The sequence below is a fragment of the Sordaria macrospora genome, chromosome 6, assembly GCF_033870435.1.
Source record: "Sordaria macrospora chromosome 6, complete sequence".
Classification (NCBI taxonomy): Eukaryota; Fungi; Ascomycota; class Sordariomycetes; order Sordariales; family Sordariaceae; genus Sordaria; species Sordaria macrospora.
In genome coordinates, this window is record NC_089376.1 from 234,732 (window position 1) to 254,895 (window position 20,164).

At 52.9% G+C, this 20,164-nt stretch overlaps 4 protein-coding genes across 4 annotated transcripts; all 4 read right to left on the bottom strand.

The window, feature by feature from the left end:
* Window positions 1-487: 487 nt before the first annotated feature.
* SMAC4_08603 (uncharacterized protein) lies at window positions 488-3,905 on the bottom strand. Its single transcript, XM_003345605.2, has 2 exons — window positions 1,542-3,905; window positions 488-1,477 (listed from the first exon to the last, which is right to left on the bottom strand). The coding sequence occupies exons 1-2, from the start codon at window positions 3,757-3,759 to the stop codon at window positions 696-698; spliced, it is 3,000 nt and encodes a 999-aa protein (XP_003345653.1). The 5' UTR covers window positions 3,760-3,905; the 3' UTR covers window positions 488-695.
* Window positions 3,906-4,455: 550 nt separating this feature from the next.
* Window positions 4,456-6,137, bottom strand: SMAC4_08604 (uncharacterized protein; the record flags this gene model as incomplete). Its single annotated transcript, XM_003345606.2, has 1 exon — window positions 4,456-6,137. The coding sequence occupies exon 1, from the start codon at window positions 6,106-6,108 to the stop codon at window positions 4,456-4,458; it is 1,653 nt and encodes a 550-aa protein (XP_003345654.2). The 5' UTR covers window positions 6,109-6,137.
* Window positions 6,138-8,179: 2,042 nt separating this feature from the next.
* SMAC4_08605 (uncharacterized protein) lies at window positions 8,180-11,539 on the bottom strand. The gene has a single exon (XM_003345607.2). The coding sequence runs from the start codon at window positions 11,534-11,536 to the stop codon at window positions 8,579-8,581; it is 2,958 nt and encodes a 985-aa protein (XP_003345655.2). The 5' UTR covers window positions 11,537-11,539; the 3' UTR covers window positions 8,180-8,578.
* Window positions 11,540-15,085: 3,546 nt separating this feature from the next.
* Window positions 15,086-19,245, bottom strand: SMAC4_08606 (uncharacterized protein; the record flags this gene model as incomplete). The annotated part of the gene is made up of 2 exons (XM_066090823.1): window positions 15,086-18,344; window positions 18,397-19,245. The coding sequence occupies 2 exons, from the start codon at window positions 19,243-19,245 to the stop codon at window positions 15,738-15,740; spliced, it is 3,456 nt and encodes a 1,151-aa protein (XP_065947378.1). The 3' UTR covers window positions 15,086-15,737.
* Between the last annotated feature and the right edge of the window lie 919 nt (window positions 19,246-20,164).

The window sequence follows — 20,164 nt, forward strand, 5'->3', positions numbered from 1 at the left end:
TAGATCATAGAGACAAGAAGCACGCAGTGCAGCGAGACACCCGATTTCATGACCGCCGGAAAATCCCAAACTGGGTAAGGCAAAGCCCGAATGACACTTCAGCCTACCTTAACTTCCGTCGCCAAACCTTGGAATTCTTCTCTTCTGCTATCTGTGGGAGACGGGGGATAGCTTCAACCCAGCCCAGCTCCCAGGACCAAGGAACTGATAGGGAAGTGGAAGATAGAATGGGGTAGGGAGGTAGATGAGGTGTGAGAGTGAAAGCGGAAAAGAAAAAAAGACAGAGAGGGAGAGAGAGAACCAATAGATAGAAGAAGGGGTACTCGTCAGGTGTATACAACCGACCGTCTGACTAGCGCTAACCAGTAGGATAAGAGCTAAGAAGAACATGACATAGTCGGTTATCCCGATGCTCACTTGAGCTCCCAATACTACAATATTAAACATCTTCGAGGAGTCGAAGGAGACTGATAGAAGAATTCCGTGTCACCTTACAAAGCCGTGACCAGGCTGAAGAGAATCAAGATATAAAATTGCCGATCATTATATCACTATGGCCCATATCCCGCTCAAGTCACCAGTCCAAAACTCCAAACTCCCTTCCCTACCACCTTGTCCCATACTATCAGCCTTTGTAATAGCCCAAAACACTGCTGCAGTCCTACACAACACACCACCCTCCCGTCAAAGACCACTCAAAAGAAACTCTTCTTAATCCCCCCCAACAAAAAATCCCTCTTCTGCTTCTTAACAAACCCATCCACATCCTCCGCCCACTTCCCCGTGGTATTCGCCAGATTATCCATGCTGTCACCCATGATATTCAGCTTTTCCGTGCGCTCATTCAGTTGTCTAGTCAAATAATCTCCCCATCCCTCCGTCTCTCTGACCTGTCCTTGAAGTCTGGCAGTACTTGATCCCGCTGCACCGGCGGCAGCGGGATTGTAGATCCCCGCACCGCTGCGTTCTGCATCTGTTGCTGCTAGCATGCGCTTGGAAGCAGGACGCTCGGGCCCGCCGATAAGTAAGTCAAGGTCCGTGGGGGAGATGTATTGTGTCCCTGAAAGCCATTGGACGTTGGAGATTGTTGGTCTGGCGGGTAACTCGCGGTTGACATTGATCATTGTGTCGAGGGTATTTTCTAGGGAACGGCCGGTGCCGCCCCAGACTGGCAAAACGGTGATTTCCGAAGGACCGGTAAAACCGAGGACGTCACCTGTTTTGGAAATGACGGTTGATACGGTACGTAAAGGGTCGAGCATGGGCAACGGACGCTTGGCGATCTCGCGGAGACCGGGGAGGGTGTATGACCGGAGAGAACGGTCGTTGAAGACGGCGACGAGGGCGTAGCCGTACGTGGAGATGGAGGTGTCGGCGGGGGTGACACAGGCGGCGTCGCAGAGGATGCCGGAGTCAAAAGACTTGGAGGCACCGCGGGCGTTAGGGGGGCGGAAAATTTTGGATTCTGTTTGGGTGACTGCACGGGAAGTTAGAACTGGGTTTGAACTCAGTGTTACGTGGAAAAGAAAACGGAAACTCACCAGCAACCAAAACACCATCAACCATTCTCCCCTCTCTCAAACCAGCGACAACCGGTCCCGTAGCGCCCGCCTCTCTACCCGTCTGGACATCAATAGGACAAATAGCCACCACCTTATCGTCCATATTCGCAACACCCGCCAGCTGCACCGTGTACCCCTGGCCAGAAGGTAACAGCTTGAAAGTCGCAACCCTTCCCAGATTCGTGCCCACGAAACAGCAGATACTCGAGTAATTCTCCCCATCAAGCGTCATGACTCCAAACTCGATAACTGTAGGCCACTCCGGCTTCCCGCCATGACTGGAGCCGGACGAATGCTTGAACAAACCCCTCTTCTCTGCTTTGGACCATTCTGTGACACTCCCGTAATGAATCACCTTTGGCCCTCTCAGGTCAATAATCGACAAATACCCGCCTTCCGAGCCAGCAGCCACAAAGCCCACATCCGACACCGCCACCACGCTCACCCTCCCCTGAGCCATGTTATGCATCACAAACGGCTGCAGTCCTTCCTTGAGTGACGGTTCCGCTCGCGAAGAAATATCCATCAGTCCACCCCTCTCACACTCCCCAACTCTTGGGTCCTCTCTGCCAAAGTTCTTGTTGATTCCCCACCGCCAAACAATCACCTCACCAGTCTTTGTTCCCGCCGCAAACTCTCCCGTCTCCTGCGCCATGTGCATAGCCGTGGTCTCCACGCCGCCTTCGAAGCGGCTAAGAGACCTGGCGACGTCTACTTGACATTGCGTGGCGTTCTCAATCTCGTCCCCTCTGCCGATATCCCACATGCGGACAATGTTATCCGCGTGTAAGACTTGGACGATGTTCCGCTGCTCTTTGCGCGTTCGGTGCGAATATTCGACTCCTCCGCGGAGGATCTGCTCCCCGAGCGACCTCTTCTCTGCCATACCCAGCCATCGTGCCCTCGGTACGGTGCTGACAGCAACTTTTTGCACAAAGGGGTGGACGAATGATAAGCTGGGGTGGAGCATGTTGGTTGGGGAAATCGGAAAACCGGAGGGGAAGGTCAAGGTGATCAGCTCACCCGACGAAAGCTGGACCAGAATGGCAATGGGATCTTGGGCACCGTTGAAGTATGGCGACGACCGCGGGATAAGGACGTAGTTGACCACTGAGGCACCCGGAGGTGTGGTGATGGGAACGGAGCGCTTGCCGTCAAAGTGAGCAGCGAGAACTTCCCAAGAGGAAGTAGCGTAGATGGGGGTAGGACCCAGTTCGAGGAAGGTGAGATTACTTGCGGTGGGATCGTCGATGTTATGCCCACCAGCAATTAACAGACCGGTGTTGTCGGGATCAGTCTGGCAGCACCAGGAGATGCGGAGAAACGGAGCAAGACGCATCGGTCTGGGTGGGTTGGCAGTAGGTTCGTTGACCTTGGTATGGTACAGAGATCTGGCAGTAACCAGCCTACCCTCCTTGGTATCCCAGATGGCAATGCTCCCATCTTCATGAGCAGTCAAGACGAAAGTGCCCGTAGGATGCCAAGCCGCATGGACAACCTTTGGTTTCCTCGCCGCGTGCATTCCATGGCCATCACCACCTGGAGCTCCAGCGGGAAGCTCATACTCCAAGTATTTCTGGACAATATTCTGCTTGAACGAGTAGATGACGGCTCCATTGGTATACGCAATCAAGATCTTGCCGATGTCTCTCGGATGTAGCTGCATAGACACCAGTCGTCCAGCGGTGGGGTTGGGATCTCTTTCGCGCCAAAAGTTGGGAATGCGGAAAGTCGAGGGCCGTTCGCGGTCGAGGTCGTAGGCGGCGATATCACCGCTCTGTAATCCGACAAAGGCCCAATCCAGCATGGGATCTGTCACCAAGCAGACGACGCCCGAGTATACGTATTTGGCTACCTGGTTGCCCGTGTCGAGGTTCCATATCGCCAGTTCGTTCTTGCTGTCGAGGCTGATGAGGCGGTTGGCGACAAAGCGTAGCTCGCGGATGGAGGATGATCGAGGAGGGCAGAAGAACTTGTGGACGCGGCGTTGACCGAAGACGTAGATCTTGCCGGGGCCGAACTTGGACTCGTTGGTGCCGACTGCTAGCAGTGACTGGACGGGGTCGTAGGCCAGACAGCTGATTTGGGAGTTGATGCCGTACCGGGCTTGTTCGTCGGGCATGAAATGGGTGGGTTGGATGTTGGCCGATAAGTCCGTTTGGACGCCCGCCTGCTTTGCGCGGATGAAGGAGGCCATCGCGTGTGGTTGTTTGGTCTGTTGGTGTTGTTGATGGGATCAAGTCGGAGGGAGCATCTCCTCTGTTTCAGCCAAGATGATGTCTGGTGGTAGAAGAGAGAGATAGCAAAGAGACGCACGGCGACAGCAGTGAGCAGCGCGGGACAAGCGGGACTCCGGGAGCTATCCTAAGGTGGGGCTTCCCTGCTCTGAAGTCCTGGTCCACTGGCGGGTCCCTGCAATCACATGCTCATCCGCTAAAACCTCCCCTGTAAATTCGCCAAGCTCGTCCACTCAACGCCTAGAAACTGCCGAGACAGCGCCCAGGGCTTAGCGCTGTGCCGAAGAGCCGGACGGAACCTAAGCTCTGTTTGGACTTCATGTCGTTGTCCAGACACTCTTCTACAAAACATCACAGACTTGGCATGGTGGTTTGGCAACGACACAGGATTTCGGCAGGCAGATGAAGTACTTTCACCAAAAACATATCAATAGTGATGCTCACTAACCAGTTGGGACATTCTGAGACCTCATCTTGTCAAGCGACATTCGCGTTGGGCATCGTTATCATATTTGTGAAAGTGGTCAATTCAATTCTACGCTTGGTTTTTGTTTATTTCCCCCTTTTGTTCTTTCCCCCCATTCTCCCCAGCCAACCTCTTCCTCTTTATCCCACCTGGTCAACCCGTCAGCATGCCTAGGTACTCAAACCGTACATCAAACCCACTCCGCCCCTCCCGGTGCCGGTCCGCTCGGTGGTCCTCTCCGTGGTTGGTTCCGACCTTCCTTCGGCGACGAACATGGTGATATTCCCGCATGGTGTTTCTTTTCTGTCGCCTTGCTTTTTTCCTCCTGTTCCCCGCATTCTTGTTCTTGCACCTTCCGTTGCTCTCGTTGAGTCCCTACTTCACTCGTTGAATTATCTTTATTGAGGAACTGCATGCCAATTCCTAGAAGAGTGTCTTCTCTTGTCTTACCTTTGTCTTCATCATCCTCTGGTTTCTCTCGTTCACCACTGCCAACAATTTCCTTCCCTTTACCCTTCAACTGTCTCCTCACCTTACCCAGTTGTCCCTCCACTCTCTCCACCTCTTCCATAAACTGGCCTGCGTTGACGAATGCTTCCCGTGCCCTATCACAGAGAGTAATCATGGCATCATGAACCTCCCCAACCGCTGCTTCGACACTGACCGCTAGAGAGACAAGACTGTCAAGGGATATTTGAAGGTTTGAAAGTTGGGCGTTGAGGTTGTTGAATGGGAGACTCAGTTCTTCCCCCCGTTGTTGCTCGGTTTCGTCATTCTCTTCGGAGGAAGTGGGAGGTCCGCTGGTGGTGGTGCCGCCAGTTGTGCTGTTTCTGCTCTTTTGTGCGGATGGTGTTTGTCGCCCTCCTTCTTGTACTAAATGTTGTTCTTCCACGGACACTTGTTCCGCCTCCTGTCCAGCCTCCGGAGTACTAAAACCAGGAACAGGCGACACCTCCCTATCCACCATCTGCCCATCCTCAAAATCCGACGAACTATACGACCACCGACTCACCATCCCCCTCCTGTCGTCCTCCTCATGTTTCTCTTCCTCTTTCTTTGCCTCTGCCTTAACAGAACTCATAACCTCTGGACTAGCAGTCAACTCCCTCGCAAACATCGCCCTACCTGCAACACCAAGCTCTTGACTAGCAGCACCATCACTCCCGCTGCCCGTATCATAACCAGGGGTATTCACATCAGGTACATGCGGTCCCGGCCCTCTCAACGTCCCTGACAAAGGCGAGGGGGTCCTTAACGCCTGCTGCTGGGTGCTTACCGGTCTCAGTCTTGCGGGTTTGCGTGTGATGCGGGCGGTGGCGATGGTGCGAGTGGGTGTCGACGTTGGACTAGTTGGACTAGTTGGACTAGTTGGACTAGGAGGTTCTACTTTCCCTCGTCCTTGTACCCTGGCTCGACCTCGAGCTTCGATCGATGGAGCTGGAGGAGTTGAAGTTCGCGGTTGGATTATTTGCTCAGTAGGTGTGTACCGTCGGTAATGACTTCCTAGACCAAGACCAAGACCGTGTGGTTTCGTCGGGGAGAAGATTTGTGGTGGTTCCTTGTTCCGAAACTCTCCTTCTGGCTTTGGGCGGGTCATGTCGCTCTGGGGCGCTTCTTTGTGGGCATCATCACCGAACATAAACCCATGATAAGTCTCCGTGTAGACCGAACTCTCTGGGTTATCCTGCGAGTATACCGAAACCGTACTTTCTCGCCTCCTTCCATATCCTCTTTTTACTTCCCCAGCGCCTCTTTTTACTTCCTTAGCAGTCATCCCCAAGTTTTCCAGCCGGCCTTCCAACCCTTTTAGCTCCCCGGTTACCTGGCTTCCTTTTCTTTCCATGTTATTTCCCACAACAGATCGTCCCGCCGATTTCTCAGACACAGGAGGTACTAGAGGAACCGCCGATATCCCCAACCCCCCATACCCACTCACCGGTGATAGAACTCCATAACGTGGATGCGGCGTTCCCGGCCGTGGTAAACAAATTGATCGTTCCTCAGCACTACGAAGTTCAAGGTCAAGTGGCCTGGAGTAATTAATACTCGAAAGAGACCCCGACCTGGAAGTTTTCTGAGGCCCTAGGGTATGTCCCTTGGCAGGCCATTGAGGACTTAAAGGTAGAGTCAAAGGAAGCGGTACCAATGTTCTATCGAGTAATCGCCTGGGAGGTGGTTGGGGCGGGGAAGTTGGTGTTCGCCATGGTGCTGGACGGAGGGGAGGTTTAGATAGGGGTTGGGAGTGCGGTTGTGGTTGTGGATGGAGTTGGGGTTGTGGTTGTGGTTGTGGTTGCGGTTGAGGTTGTGATTCTGATTGTGGTTGTGGTTGTGATTGTGATTGTGATTGTGATTGTGGTTGTGGTTGTGGTTGTGGTTGTGGTTGTGATTGTGGTTTTGATTGTGGTTGAGGTTGTGTTTGGGCTTGGACGTGGTCGTCAAGGCCCGGAAGAGGAGTAAGTGGAAGGGTTGGTGAAGTCACCGGGTCTAATGCGTGTGCTGCTGGTGCTGATGATGCCGGTGCAGCTCGAGGATGAGAGTAAGCACCCTCGTCCAAGGGACTTCCCAAACTCTCGCGAATTCCTTGTGGCCTAGGCGACGAACGTGTCGGTGGTAGTCGTTTTCCTTGTTGTCGATCCATGCCTTACCTAAGGTATTCTTTGGTAGTCCGTTTATTTTGTTCAACTTTGTTGAACCTTGTTGGTTTGCTGATAATGTCTTACGTTTCCTGGTTTACCCTGTCTGTCTCCTCTAGCATTTCCTGGCTCTCGCAGGTTTTTTTTGTTTTTTTTTCCTTCTTGTTGTCTGGCTTTCCGATTTCTGGACTTCCAGATTTGCGGCGTTCCGGCTTTCAGGCTTTGCAATTCCCTAGGTAGCTCTTGTGATTTCCTGAATCTGCGATTTTCTGGCTTTCTGGTTTTCTGGTTCCTTTGCCTTGCTCCTTTCTGGATTACTAGCTTTCCCGGCTTCCTGGCTTTTTGACTTTCTGGCTTTTTGACTTTCCGGCCTTTGACTTCCTAGCTCTCTGTGGCTTTTTTTGGCTCTTTTGGCTTTCTGGATGTTTGGATCTCTATGATTCCGTGGCTTCGTAGCTTTGCGATCTTCCGGTTTTGCGATGTTCCCGATTTGTGATTTTCCGGGTTTTCTGGTTTTCCGGCTCTCTGATTTCTAGGGTTTCGTGGCTTCGTGATTTCGCGGCTTTCCTGGATTTCTGGGTTTCCTGGTCAGCAAACCCAAATCTTCAAACCACTTCCACCGTCCCACCCCTAAGCTGGTTAACCCCGCTACCCAAAACCCCCCGGAGAAAAGACTGTTTCTCTTCGAAGGCTGCGATATCTCACCTCTGAGTTCTAACCAGCGCACTGAGTTCCCAGTCTGGTTTCCCAAAGTCAAATTTGGAATACACCTTCGTCCTCACTTTTGGCTTCCAAATATTCCTTTCTTTCAAGTTCACCTTCAAGTTTCAAGTTCCTGATCGCAAGTCTGCCTTTCAAGTCTGCCTTTCAACTTCGTATTTCAGCTCTCGTTCCCAATTTTGATTTTGGTTCCCCGAGTGGCCTTCTTGAAGTTTGGGGTTTTATATCCAACATCACAAAACCAAAAATAGGTTAGTGACACACCAACAACCAACACAATGAGCAACATCCCCACCAAGCTATACATGTCACTCACCACCAACTTCATCCAAACCATCCTCAAGCCCACCAAACGTCAATCAACCATCGCGTCATACAAGTCAACACATTGCACCTAACGAGCTGCCACCGAACGATTTCATGTGCCATCAATCATCAAACTCACCATCTGTCAGACACTCCAAATAATGGGCAGTTGCTGATTCACCTATTCAGATCATCAACCTTACTGAACAAAACATAATCATTCACTGTATCCCATTCATGCAAAAAGCTTCAAATGAAGGCACCTTCTTTATGCTATGGACTTATGTAGAACTGGTAATGTTGGAAATAACCCGAGACCCGGGTCGGAAAAATGTTTGTGCAATTGCCATCCATCAATCCTTCCCTGATATCGGTCTCAAGATCCTCCCAACCATTGACTCCCTCTACGGCCATCTGCATCTCGCTATAATGATCAGTTGATCATGGTATACTACCCCCATCGCCGCTGCCGTTCAAATGTCTGACCTAGGTGCGTCAAAAAGACCCATCCAAATCTCAAGTGGAAATCCTTTGTATACCGCTTGCCGATAAAACACCTCCCCACCGTCGTCAACATGTTGCACCTAGGCAACAATGTCCAGGCATTACTGATCCAATTCTAGTCACCAAAGAGCCCGTCAAAGCGGCCCAAGATTAGACCCACCACATTGTATCGAGGATGCCACTGTTCGGCATGGTGTCCAGCTTGGGAGGCGGGTTGTTCTTCTTGAACTCGCTGCTGTAAGTAGAGGCATCAGGCTGTTGCTTGCCAACCAAGCCATGCGGGTTGTTCACCAGATCCCTAACCTTCTCGGGGACCTTGGGGTTGTCACCGTAGTCCACATCCTCATGGGCGCGGCCACGAGCACCTGCCAGATGGGCATAGTAGACAGCTGGGTGCAGCGAGATGGGTGTGGTGGAACGGCAGAACGTGTAGCACTGGTGGTAAATCATGCTCTGCAACTTGTTCACCGGCAACTTAATCTCGTCCAAGAGCACGTGGTAGTGGACAGGACGCGCCGTGCCCTGGAGCGCAAAGTGCGAGTTCAGGAAGAAGTCATAGTGGAAGGGATGGGTGACCTCCTTCTCCACCAGCGTGCCAGGCTCGCAGTTGCCGTTCTTGTCTCCCTTGTCCGGGAAGAATCGAATGTGGTGACGCTTGGTGGCCACAATCACCGTAACCTTGGCATCCTTTCCTGGAGCGTTCTTGTGTCTGGCCTTGAAGACCTTCTTGATGGTCGCCACCTCCTGCTTCAAGACGTGTGCAAACTGGCCCTCCGAGACGCCGTCGCGGAAGTAGTAGATGTGCTCGACCTCACATCCCGCCTTATCCTTGTAGGCCTTGAGAAAAGTGGGAAGCATGGCTTCGATGTTCTCGTTGGTCAAGACCTCGCTGCGCCAGCCGTTGGTCTGGACGGCGGCGCGATACTGATAACCGTCCCTGTCGACTGTCGCGCACATGGCAGCAATGGAGGGCATCTCTGAGCCCGGCGATGCGTGGGACACATCGACGCCAATCATCATGGTGGGTCTGGTGAAGAACCCGTGCGGCTTGGTCTTGTTGGCAGTGAGGCTGGAGGTCTGTCCGCCCAGCTTGGCGTTGACCTTCATGCAGACATTCGAAAGGTACTGCCCATTTGCTTTCTGGACGTGCTGCGCTTGAACGACTTGAGTGACAACACCGTAGCGGCAGTCAAAGATCTTCTTGATCCGCTCGTAGACATGAGCCGTCTTGTCCGGGACGACGATGAAGATGATTTGGGGGTTGTTCTTGTTGTTCCCCTTGGTGATACTCGCCATGTTGGAGTTCACAACGTCGTTTAGCGTACCTGCGTTGCACACAAGATTGAGGACGCCGGGAGTTGGGTTCGCGACTCTGCCACCATGTGCCTTGTAAACAGGGACGAAGGCATTGCAGAAGGTCTTGAGGGTTTGCTGATCAACACAGCCGTTGAGCACAAAGACGCCCCAGGAAGCCAAGGGGGCCCTGTTGCCTTCAACAAACCTGCAGCCGCGAAGGTCCCAGCGACCGGTGTTGCGGGGTCTGTGAGTCTTGTTCTCAAAGAAAACCTCGGGGTGCCTGAGCACCTTGGCCTCAGTCTTGGCCATGTTGGTGGAGATGGAGACGCCAAAGGCCTTGAGGTACTTGTCGTTGTTCCAGTCCAGACGGGCAACCGATGCCGAAATGTCGTTCCTGCGCTGTGTCGGGCGCTGAACGGCAAACTTGATCATGGTTGAAGTCTGTTCGGGGCTCAGCTTGTAGTTGTACTGGTTGAACGACACAATGTTGCAGAACTCGGCAGGGAAGGATCCAGCACGGGTGGTCTCGATGACGGGCCAGCCAGCTGTGCGCATAATGGCTCTGCCGTATTTCTTTACCATGTAGTCTTTGATGGAGATGTTCTCCGTGGTGCCATTGTTGTTCCAGTCGAACTTGACATGGTACGAGTTGCAGCCATCCCGGCCCCCAACTTTGCCGGTCTTATCAAAGGCGAAGCCCTTGATCTTGTACTCCTTCTTCTCCTCCGGACGATGGAGGAGCGTGAAGCGACAGCCCTTCAGGCGGCGAATGGCCTTGAAGGCCTCAGAAGGTTCGTAGGTGTTTCCGCGTACCACCGGTTTTAACGCGGCGGTGACCTGCTGGTCGTTGGCGTTGGGCATCCTGCAAGAAACTCCAAGTATCACCTTGATCAACTTGTCGGCTGGAAGGGACTTCCAGAAGGCCTGGTTGGACACATCGACATTGACGCCCAGGCCAATGGGCTTGATGTTCTGGCTGAGTCGGAACGAAGCGTAAACACCCTTGTACGCCATGAGGGCGTTATCAAGGATAGCGTTGGGCATCGAAGGGTCGAAGAAGCTGCGCTTGATAGTTGTCATGCGCTCCGAGGGGCCCTGACGGAGCAGATGGTCGAGGAAAGTCATGCACTCGAGGACATGGTTGTCCCACGGTGCCTTCTTCTCGAGGTAAGCCTTGAGAGACATGAGGCGGACCTTGCCGGTAGGCCTGATGGTGAGGTAGAAGACATTCTTCTTCTCGGCTCCAGGCTTGGGCTTGCGGCCGTTCTCCTCATCCAGGTCAACCATGATGCGCATCTCGTCAACGGACTGGGCCAGCCAGGCTAGCTTGCGCCCGTCATAGATCCAGGGCTTGGTGGTCACCGAGGCGAGCTTGCGCTGGACCGTCTTGGACTTCCAGACCTTGTCGTAGACAACGGCGCTGGTAGGCTCAGGGCTGAGCGCAATGTCGTACTGGGAAATGTCCATGTTGGCAAGTTTGGTGACGGGATACTGGTTGACCGCGACAATGGTGCTGGTGCCCTCGGTGTTGAAGCCGTTGCGAGAGGCAAACGTGCTGCTCATGTCAGACTTGACGTAGGCATCAGCAGGCAAGTCGACGCGCTTGCCGACACGCTCCTCATGGCTCAAGGGGGCACGACTGTCCATTCTGGCAGGATCGTGTCCGAGAGGGGCCGGGTAGCCGGGGTGGGCCTTGTTGGCAGCGGCACCCGAGGGGGAACGAGCGTGGGTGGGCGACTGAGGCTGGCCGGCAGGGCGCGAGGGCAAGGTTATCTTCTGACCGGACATCTTGGGAGATCCAGGAGCAGACATGTTACAGGTACTGGTTGAGACAAGAGTCAGCGGTTTGTTCTGTGGGTAAGTCGCAGTGCGACGATGAGGAAGTGAAATGGGGGGGGGGGGGGGGGGGGGGGGGGGGGGGTATCTCTTGGGTGGATGGTGATGGGAGAGGAGGGGGTAAAACTCACGAGACTGTAGACTGGTGTCTAGGTCAGTTCGCTGTCGAAAACGAAAGTCCTGGTCGGTTGCTGCGGTTGCCGTCGAAGGGAAGAGAAGAGGACCAAGTAAGCGAGTGATCCTTGGTTGAGTGTGATGAGGAGGAAGTTTTGGGAGAAGAGTAGAGGGCGGGGGGAGAGGGGTTCTTATAGATTTCTGGAGGATCGTCCACGGCCAGAAAAGAGTACGTACCTATGGCAAGCGCCGTGAATAGAAGCAATCAAGCAGACCAGATGATGAGTAAGTCTGGATGAGTATTGCTTCTGACTGTCAAAAAGATGCGATCAGAAAGATTTGAGAGTTGCGATGAACGAGAAAAACAGTGAGCAAATCGAGTGTTTGCCCAGCGTTGAGGTTGTTGAGATGACACAGGAAGAAAAGTGTGGCGGGGGAGAGAGATACTGGGAGGAAAATGGAGAAGGATATGAGATGGCCAGGGCAGCAGGCAGCAAAGTGCACCCTTTCGTTTGAGGAAGGCACGATTAGACGGCACCGAGGGTAGTGTGGTCCGACACTTGGTGGCAGTTCTTGCCAGGCGGGCAGTTGCGGTCCTCTTTCCTGTGGCGACCGTTTACATGGAAATTTTGTCACCACGAAACATTGGACTCGCAACCAAAATAATGGCTCCAAGGCGCACTCATATACAAGATCGAATTACCTTCACAGGGTCATGGAATTGTTTACTACGTTGTGGTTTGGAGTTTACGTCAAACACTGAGTGGGTGGTGATCCCATGCATAGCCACAAAGTTGTGACAGCAACAAGATGGAGATTTACTCATGTCTGGAACCTTCAAAACTAGAGGAGAGCTATTATACTTGCTTGCGAACATTAATCCGTCTCCGAGTTCTTGTGATGGTAGCCGGTAATGCTGTGGTGGCGGAGTGTCCGGACAGTAGGATCATCAAACATTTCCTGTGACTTGGCCGGTTATCACCGTGGTCTTGACTCCAGGTCCTCTTTTTTGCTATACGAGCGACTCGAACTATTTCGAATGATGACAATCATGACTGCCACTGTTAAGTTTCCAGTTTGCGTAAGGTAGATACATACACTTGGTAATAACGGTTGTTGTCACGAAATCATGTGGTGGGCAACTGCCAAGATGGTTTGGGTTTTTCAGTGGGAGGGAGCGTCATTAAAGTGCAGGCAATCCGGTTGGGAAGGCGCGGCTCACGATGGCGGGCCATCGAGATAGGGCAGCTTATCTTTTCCTCGAATATTGGCCGGGCAACGGGAAATTGGTAACCTAAGGTTATGTGGATTGGGAAGGTGCTTCCATGGGAGCTTGCCGCGGGGTTGGGCAGGGCTCAACGCCGTTGCCTTTCCGCAAGCAGGAACGTCATGATAATTTGATGACACTTCCAGTTTTAGGAATATCTGCACTCCCTACTTCCTATCCTTGACCAAGGCTTTATTTGTAAAGATATACACGGAGGGACTCGTGGCGGAGGGGTGTCGACCGAGACAATCTGCGAAACTGACTCCCGTTTTGAACATGGCAATCACTCAAGCAAAGCATCATCACAACATGTCTAACAACCATTTCCTTGGTTTTTTTTTGGTTTTTTTTTGCAGTCGGGTAGTTGTAGTAATTTCTTATCATGTTTCCGTGTGTCGATACCCAATGTAAAGATGCGAGCGCGCCTTCACGACAACATCAGGAAGCATCCAACTGTAAACATGGACATAAATACTTGCATTCACAGTCAGTGATCTCTTCCCCATTGCTTTGTCCACTGCAGTCGAGCAAGCCTCCACATCTCCGTCCTCACTCGTTCCCCAGTGTTCGAAATGATAGATGCTCCAATATCGCCCAAACCGGACCCACTCCCCCAGTGAACGTCACTTCGACTTTCGGATGATTGCCCCTCTTTTGGTGATCCGCAGGTTTCGGATGCAGTGATTGTTCGAAGCGGAACCTTCCATCCGTTGGTTGTCTGGCTTGATGTCTGAGATTGGATTGCTGATGCCGATTGCTGGGTTGAAAATGCCAGTGGAGGGAGAATAAAAAGTTTTCATTTCGTCTCGAGGTGGGGGGTACTCAATTGATGCGGGATAACGTCGTGATAGACATGTAGCACGGTGGTTCCCTTGGGGCCAGCGCGCCTGGTGATGGAGGAAAGATCAAGCTTGGGGAGATGATGTCGGGTGCTTGACTGAATGTATCTACTTGTCCGGAGCAGTCCTAGACAGAGAATGCTCGGGCCAGATGAGAAATACAATATGTATGAAATACCCAATGTCGTTCAAATTTTGCCTCCATTCGCGCGTCTTGGTGACATCTCGGTGGTCAAATGTCGATATTGTCGTCCTTCTTGCCCTCTTCGTTCAATCCACAGGTTCCGCTCACTCCGACTCGGAAACCTTCAAATTTCCAAGTCCGGTTTCACTGTAGAGCTCTTTCCCTCTACCGTCTCCTGTCTGCAGTCTGCCGCCGCGTTTGCCGTGCTGCCTCTTCGCTCCTGTCACTTCAGAGGATACCTGCCTCTAGCCACAGAGTTCTTGCCATCTTGCTCCTGTCTTCCAGCTCTGTCCTCCATTATGTGCCTTCCATTTTGTGCCGTTCGTCCCACGTAGATGACGATCAATCTGTATCAGGCAGCAAGCTCAACAGCCCAGGTTCTCCGTCTCACAGGTTGAACGACCCTCGCCACTGTCGTCCTGACTCCCCCATCCCTTCCCCCCCTGACTTCCATCTCCAGCTTGAGACTGTGAGTTAGACCGCTGTCATCCGCTCTCCTCATCAAGCATTGTTTGCTCCCACGTCCTTTGACCGCCTCACTTTCCATCTGTCGTCTCTACTACGACCTTCCCTTGCCCACCGGTATCTTGGTACATACTTCCATCCAGATCATCCCATTCCGAGAGCAAGAATTGAAATCCAAACAGTGTGTTTGTGAGGTTCCTCTGGCAATTTAGGCAAAAGGTTTTTACTGGAGAAAGGCTGCAGGTGAAAGACAGACAAGAGGTCAGGACGGGAGTTGGAGGCAGTTGGAGGCAGGAGGCGAGCAGGAGAGCGCAGAAGGCACCGCTGCAGTTGATTTTGAGGTGAGGCTGAGGGACTGTCCCACACTGCAAATGGCATTGTGAGCGAAAGGTAAGTACGGTGAGAATTGTTCAGTACGCCACTACTGGTACGAGACGCGTTATTCACTCACGACAAGGAAGTACCAGGATATGGAGTTTTTTGTGACATGGACTGATTCGGAGCACAGGCACAAGACGGGACAAAGATGATGACGGATTGATAGCATAGATATTGCAGACAGAAAGGAACAAGAACAATTTTTTTTTCCCAGCCCGGTCACGGTTACGGTTGCAAGTCTCATTGAGATCAACTTTTTTTGAGTTTTATTGAACTACCATGATAATCTACACAAAACTCCTACACCACAAGTACGACCTCGCCACCCTTTGCACCCTGTGAAAGATGCCATCAAGCGCTTTGTTGGATTGGTCTATCCTAAAGACCTAGACCTAGACTTGAAGTCACGAACCACCTATCCATCCCACATCTACGCTTGGTCCAGTAATCTCCTCGCAAGCAAGATCCAGCAACGACAGCAAACTTTTCGATAATCAACCTCTACCTAATACCAAGCCATGCTAACGACCTAAAGCTTCCTCGAAGAAGTGCTGCGTGAAGGACTTCAAAAAACACCCAAAGAGAAGTTTCATTCGGAAAACTCCCTTTCGTTCCCTTTCCAATTCCAATTCCCTAAGCAAAGCTCGACGTTCAGATACGGTAGAGGTAATTACCATGGAACCCGCAAAACTTTTCCCTTCATACACTGCTCCCCCTCCTCCACTATGTTCCTGCTTTTCCTTGGGTTCCTGCTGTTCCTTCAGTTGCAGCAAGACCAAAGCCTCGTGCTGTTTCTCTTTCTCTTTCGCTTCCCTGGCTTCCTGCTGTCCACTTTTCCTCGCCGAGTACTTTATCCCCATATCCACCATGTCCTTTCTGACCCTCATCATCTTCATCATCACGGACATCCCCGTTCCCATCTCCCTTGCTCTAATAAGGAGGAGGAGGGTTTCCGTACCTATTGTAACCCTGCTGTTGCTGATGTCCCTGCTGCTGTTGCTGCTGAGCCCATCCACCATCATATTGACCCTGTGGGGGAGCAGCTCCATACTGCGCAACAGCCGGAGGGGGCTCATAAGACCCGCTCGATCCCGGTCTGCCACCCACGGCAGCAGAAGCCTGCTGACGATACGCAGCAGCCGTCTGGCCAGCCATTCTATTGCCAGGACCACCGGTGAATGGACTCAACGGTCTAGGTGACTCGCGGTAGGCGTAATCCTGAGATACGTTCCTGGCATGTCCACCCTGGTAACCACCGCCACCACCTCCCTGGTAACCACCATATCCATCACCTCCCTGATGCTGCTGCTGTTGCACCCTCTCCCTGTCCCTTTTCCAATCCGCATACTCCGGCACCTGAACATTCTGCAAAAGCGAGACCATCCTGCCGGGGTTGAACCTATGGTAATCATAGAGATCCGCGCGGGGGATCTGGCCCATCAGGAAGGTGATGTCCCTGGCAATGGGGACGACTTGGGAACCGGCACCGGAGCCACTATAAGAGCCGGCCGCTCCGCCCATGCGGCGCTGTTGATCCAGCCTGCGGCCGGCTGCGCCCTTGAGGGGAGACGCGCCGCGCACAAAGGGGTCGTTCTCTTGCCGGGCGATTTTGCGAGGAGGATCTTCGTAGTCGCGGTCGTCGTGGGGCCGCTTGTTACCGGCGTTAAGGGCGAATTGACTACCACCACCACCGCCGCCCCCGGCGCTGGGGGAGTTGATACCCTGCGGGGGACGGGGACTGAATCCACGGGCGGGGGTGTCACGCTGAGACATGGGCATCGGGGGTTGTTGCTGCTCGATCGAGGGCATGATCATGTTCTTGGGCCTCAACTGGGTGGTTGGGCTGACAATGATGCGAGCGGTGATGGGGTCGAACTTGTCCGAGGCATAACGAGCGGTAAAGGTGGCGAGCTTGGGGTCTTCAGGGAAGAGCTCGGCCATGCGCTTTTCCAGCTTGGTGACCTGGGCGAGCTCGCCGAACTGGCACTCGTATTTGTGGAAGTACTGATACAGAGCCTTGGTCTTGTGAACGAGTTCCGGCTTTTGAGTCAGTCGGTTGACGACGGTTTCGAAAAGGACACGGGCATTGGTGTGGTCATCCTTAGAATGAAGGTACTTGATGTTCTCGAGAGCAAAGTTCTCGTCCTCGGGGAACAGTTTGGCACCGCGGTCAAAGATCTTTCCTCCGGCGGGGTCCTTGTAAATGGTCCATTCTAGCTGAGCTACTGCCGCATAGACATCGCTGGTAAGACGGCCGCGCGCGCGAGCATCGTGGAAGGCCTTGCGCATTCCACCTAGTGGAGCGTTCAAGGCCCCCTTTCCTTGGATACGACGCATGGCGCGGATCAAGGCGATCCAAACGAAGGAGATCATTCGGGAAAGAAGTTGAGTTTGGGCGGCATAACCCTTTTGAATAGCTTCAATGGGCGCCTTCGGGATGCTATCTGCTGGACCATCGCCGTCATCGTTATTGGACTCTTGGGCAGCATTCATCTCCTGGAGCTTGGCAATCTGTGCGGCTTCCTTTTCCTTCAGGCTCTTAATCATGGCGTAAAGGGTATCCAGCACTTTGTTGTAGGGCGCCCGGACTGCCTCGCCGCGCGCGACCTTGGACTCGTCGTTCTCCTCAATAGGGTAGGTGGACTCGATGTGATCGGCATGTTTGAACGCGAGAAGCACACTTTCGGGGTTGGCTTCGATGCCGCGGATAAGGAACTCGACACCGTTGGCGTTGCCGTCCTTGACGAGGTTGTTCTCCCCGGTGGTAATGTTGTTGTCGAAACACCACTGAGCGGCGTCAACCCACATCTCGGGCCAGAAACGCAGGGCCATCAAGGCCTGGTTATAGACGTAGAGAATGCGTTTCTGGTAAAGACCCGGCTGGTCCTTGTCATCCTTGAGATCCAAGGGGTCCGACTTTTCCCAAGCAATCCACTTCTTCCAGATTTCGACCTGCTCCATAAACTCCTGGTCACCGTCAAAGCCGGGGGCGGGGGGAAGACGGGGTAGGTTGGTCCGGTTCAGTCCCCTGGTAATGTGCTCCAGCGCAGTATTAGCGCTCTTGGCTGACATGTAGGATGGTGACTTTTCGCTGAGATATTTCCTGCCCGTCAACTTGTTGAGGCCCATCTCGAACTGGTCATATTCCTTCCAGAGGGTGTTGACGTTGGAGATAGGCACACAGATGGCGCGCTGGTAGGCTTTCCTGAGCTGGTCCATCTTTTGCTGATCCTGCCATTGGTTTCCTCCGACCGTGCCAGGACCGAACTTGATGAACTGAATGTATTCTGCCCAGATCTTGCCAGAATCCTTATCCAGACCAATGTTTTCGATGACGAAATCGTAGGCCTGAGAAACAGTTTGGCGAGCCTTGCCACTGCTGTCGTTAAGATCATTGCGACGGCGGATGTAGTCCAGATATCGGGTCCAGAGGTTAACATTGGGTGTTGTCATGAGACATTTGCCGAAGATGCCCTCGGCTCGGGGAAAGTCATTGAGGCTGAGCTCAAGATCGAGATACTCGATCCAAATATCGGCCTGACTGTCGTTAGCTTCAACTGTTTCATGTGCCATGGATCTGCCGACTCACCGCTTGGGGAAAGATGGCAAGGAATCTCTCATAGACCTGTCTTGCACCATCAATGTCACTCCTGGACCTCATTTCCTTCATCAACTCCAACCAAGCATTCATCGCGCCCCGGGAGTCATCGCGGATCTGGTCTTCGTAGAAGGCTACTCTATCAGGAGCCGCCTGGGTCACGGGGGCAGGGGCGGCGGCAGGAGCAGGGGGACTCGGTGCTGCCGGAACAGCAGCTGTGGCTGCGCTTGGCTGGGGAGGCGCCTGTTGGGGCACAAGAGGTGCATTAGAAGTAGCGCCAGCATTGTCTTGGACGGTTAATGTGGTAGTAGTCTGGACAGCAGGAGAATGCGACTGAGGGGCAGCAGTGGCAGAGGCGGAAGCCGGAGCTGGAGCAGAGCCACCACTTGATGAAGCGCCAGAGCCCGCCTCTTTATTCGCAGCTTGTTGTTGTTCACCATCATCACCATCTTCATCCTCGTCGTCAGAGTCTCCCACTAAGAAGCCTCCAGCGGTCCGAGGTTTCTTGGCCACAGGGGCGGCAGGCTGGGGAGCGGTCTTTTCCTCTTTAGCAGGGGCAGAAGGTGGGGGAACAGAAGACGTGACGACATCGACAGACGCAGGATCGTAGTCGTCACCCACATCATCGGTGTTGCCATCTTGAGATGGGTTATCACCTAGGTCATTAGGGTTTGATTCAACGGAATATTCTGCTTCTTGATGTTCCGAGCTATGCTGAATATCTTGTTGCTCGCTTCCCTCAGCCTCCCCGTACTGTTCGCTGCCATCAGCCTCGCCGTAGTCCTCTTGCTCCTCCCACGAGGCAGCATTAATGGTTGTGGGGTCGTAGTCGTCGGACATTTTGTTTGGGTTCGAGGTGTCGCGGTTCAAGTCGGAATAAGTGGAAGCTCAGTTCTAAAAGGACAGCTTCTCGTGGAAGTGATCGGTTGGTCAAGGCGCGTCGATATTGGCAAGACGGGAAGGGAAGTCGGAATCAGTGCCGTGAACACAGGTGACTTATGTTTGCATATTGTTGCTACGGTAGATGTTGTTGCTGTAGCTGTAGATGAATCTGTAGCTGTTGTTGTAGCTATCGCGGTCGCAGGTCGTAGGGGCTGGAGGAGGTGAGGTCAAAGTCAAAGAGAGCTGAGAACCACTTGACTGGGCAAGACAAAGAATCCACCAGAAGAGGTAAAAAGAATTGATATTGCGCAGATGCTATTCCTTGTTTCAATATTGGTGCGCCGTATTCCAGACTCCGCGTGAAGGATGTTGAGTTGGGAGTCGGTGTGGGTGTTTGTTGTGTTGTTCGTTTTCTCGTCGAAAGATTGGATGCAGCAAAAGAAAGGTCAAAGTTGGAAAGCGGCCCAGACGTTGACCTCTGACCGTGCAGGGGAGCGTGAGCTGTGTGGCAGTTGCTGAAGTCACTGAAAGCAAAAGTCACGACGCTAGAGCACGATAGAAGTTCAATCGACAACGCTGAGTGGTCGGATGCTTCCCAAATATGGGTCTTGTTCTTTTTTCAAGCTTCAGAGGATCCACTCCAGCAGCAAACCATGAGGCTGAAGTGGCTGGGAGCTTGAAGTTATGTGGCTTCTTCGGGGTCTGGCCCGCTGCCAAGGCGTTTAATTGCCGGCGGCAACACTGCAAGTAGGAGACGCGTTCCTGTTCGTCCGCTTTCAATTTACGCGACTCACACCACTGCATATCCCGCCGTGTCAGGCACCAGCACGAAGCAGAAGACGGAAAGATACACCATGGAATAAGTAACGGGAGCATA

Coding starts and splice junctions, on each gene's coding strand:
- SMAC4_08603 (XM_003345605.2), bottom strand. CDS start 3,759: ATGGCCTCCTTCATCCGCGCAAAGCAGGCGGGCGTCCAAACGGACTTA. Junction 1,478..1,541: donor TGATGGTGTTTTGGTTGCTG/GTGAGTTTCCGT, acceptor CTTCCCGTGCAG/TCACCCAAACAGAATCCAAA.
- SMAC4_08605 (XM_003345607.2), bottom strand. CDS start 11,536: ATGTCTGCTCCTGGATCTCCCAAGATGTCCGGTCAGAAGATAACCTTG.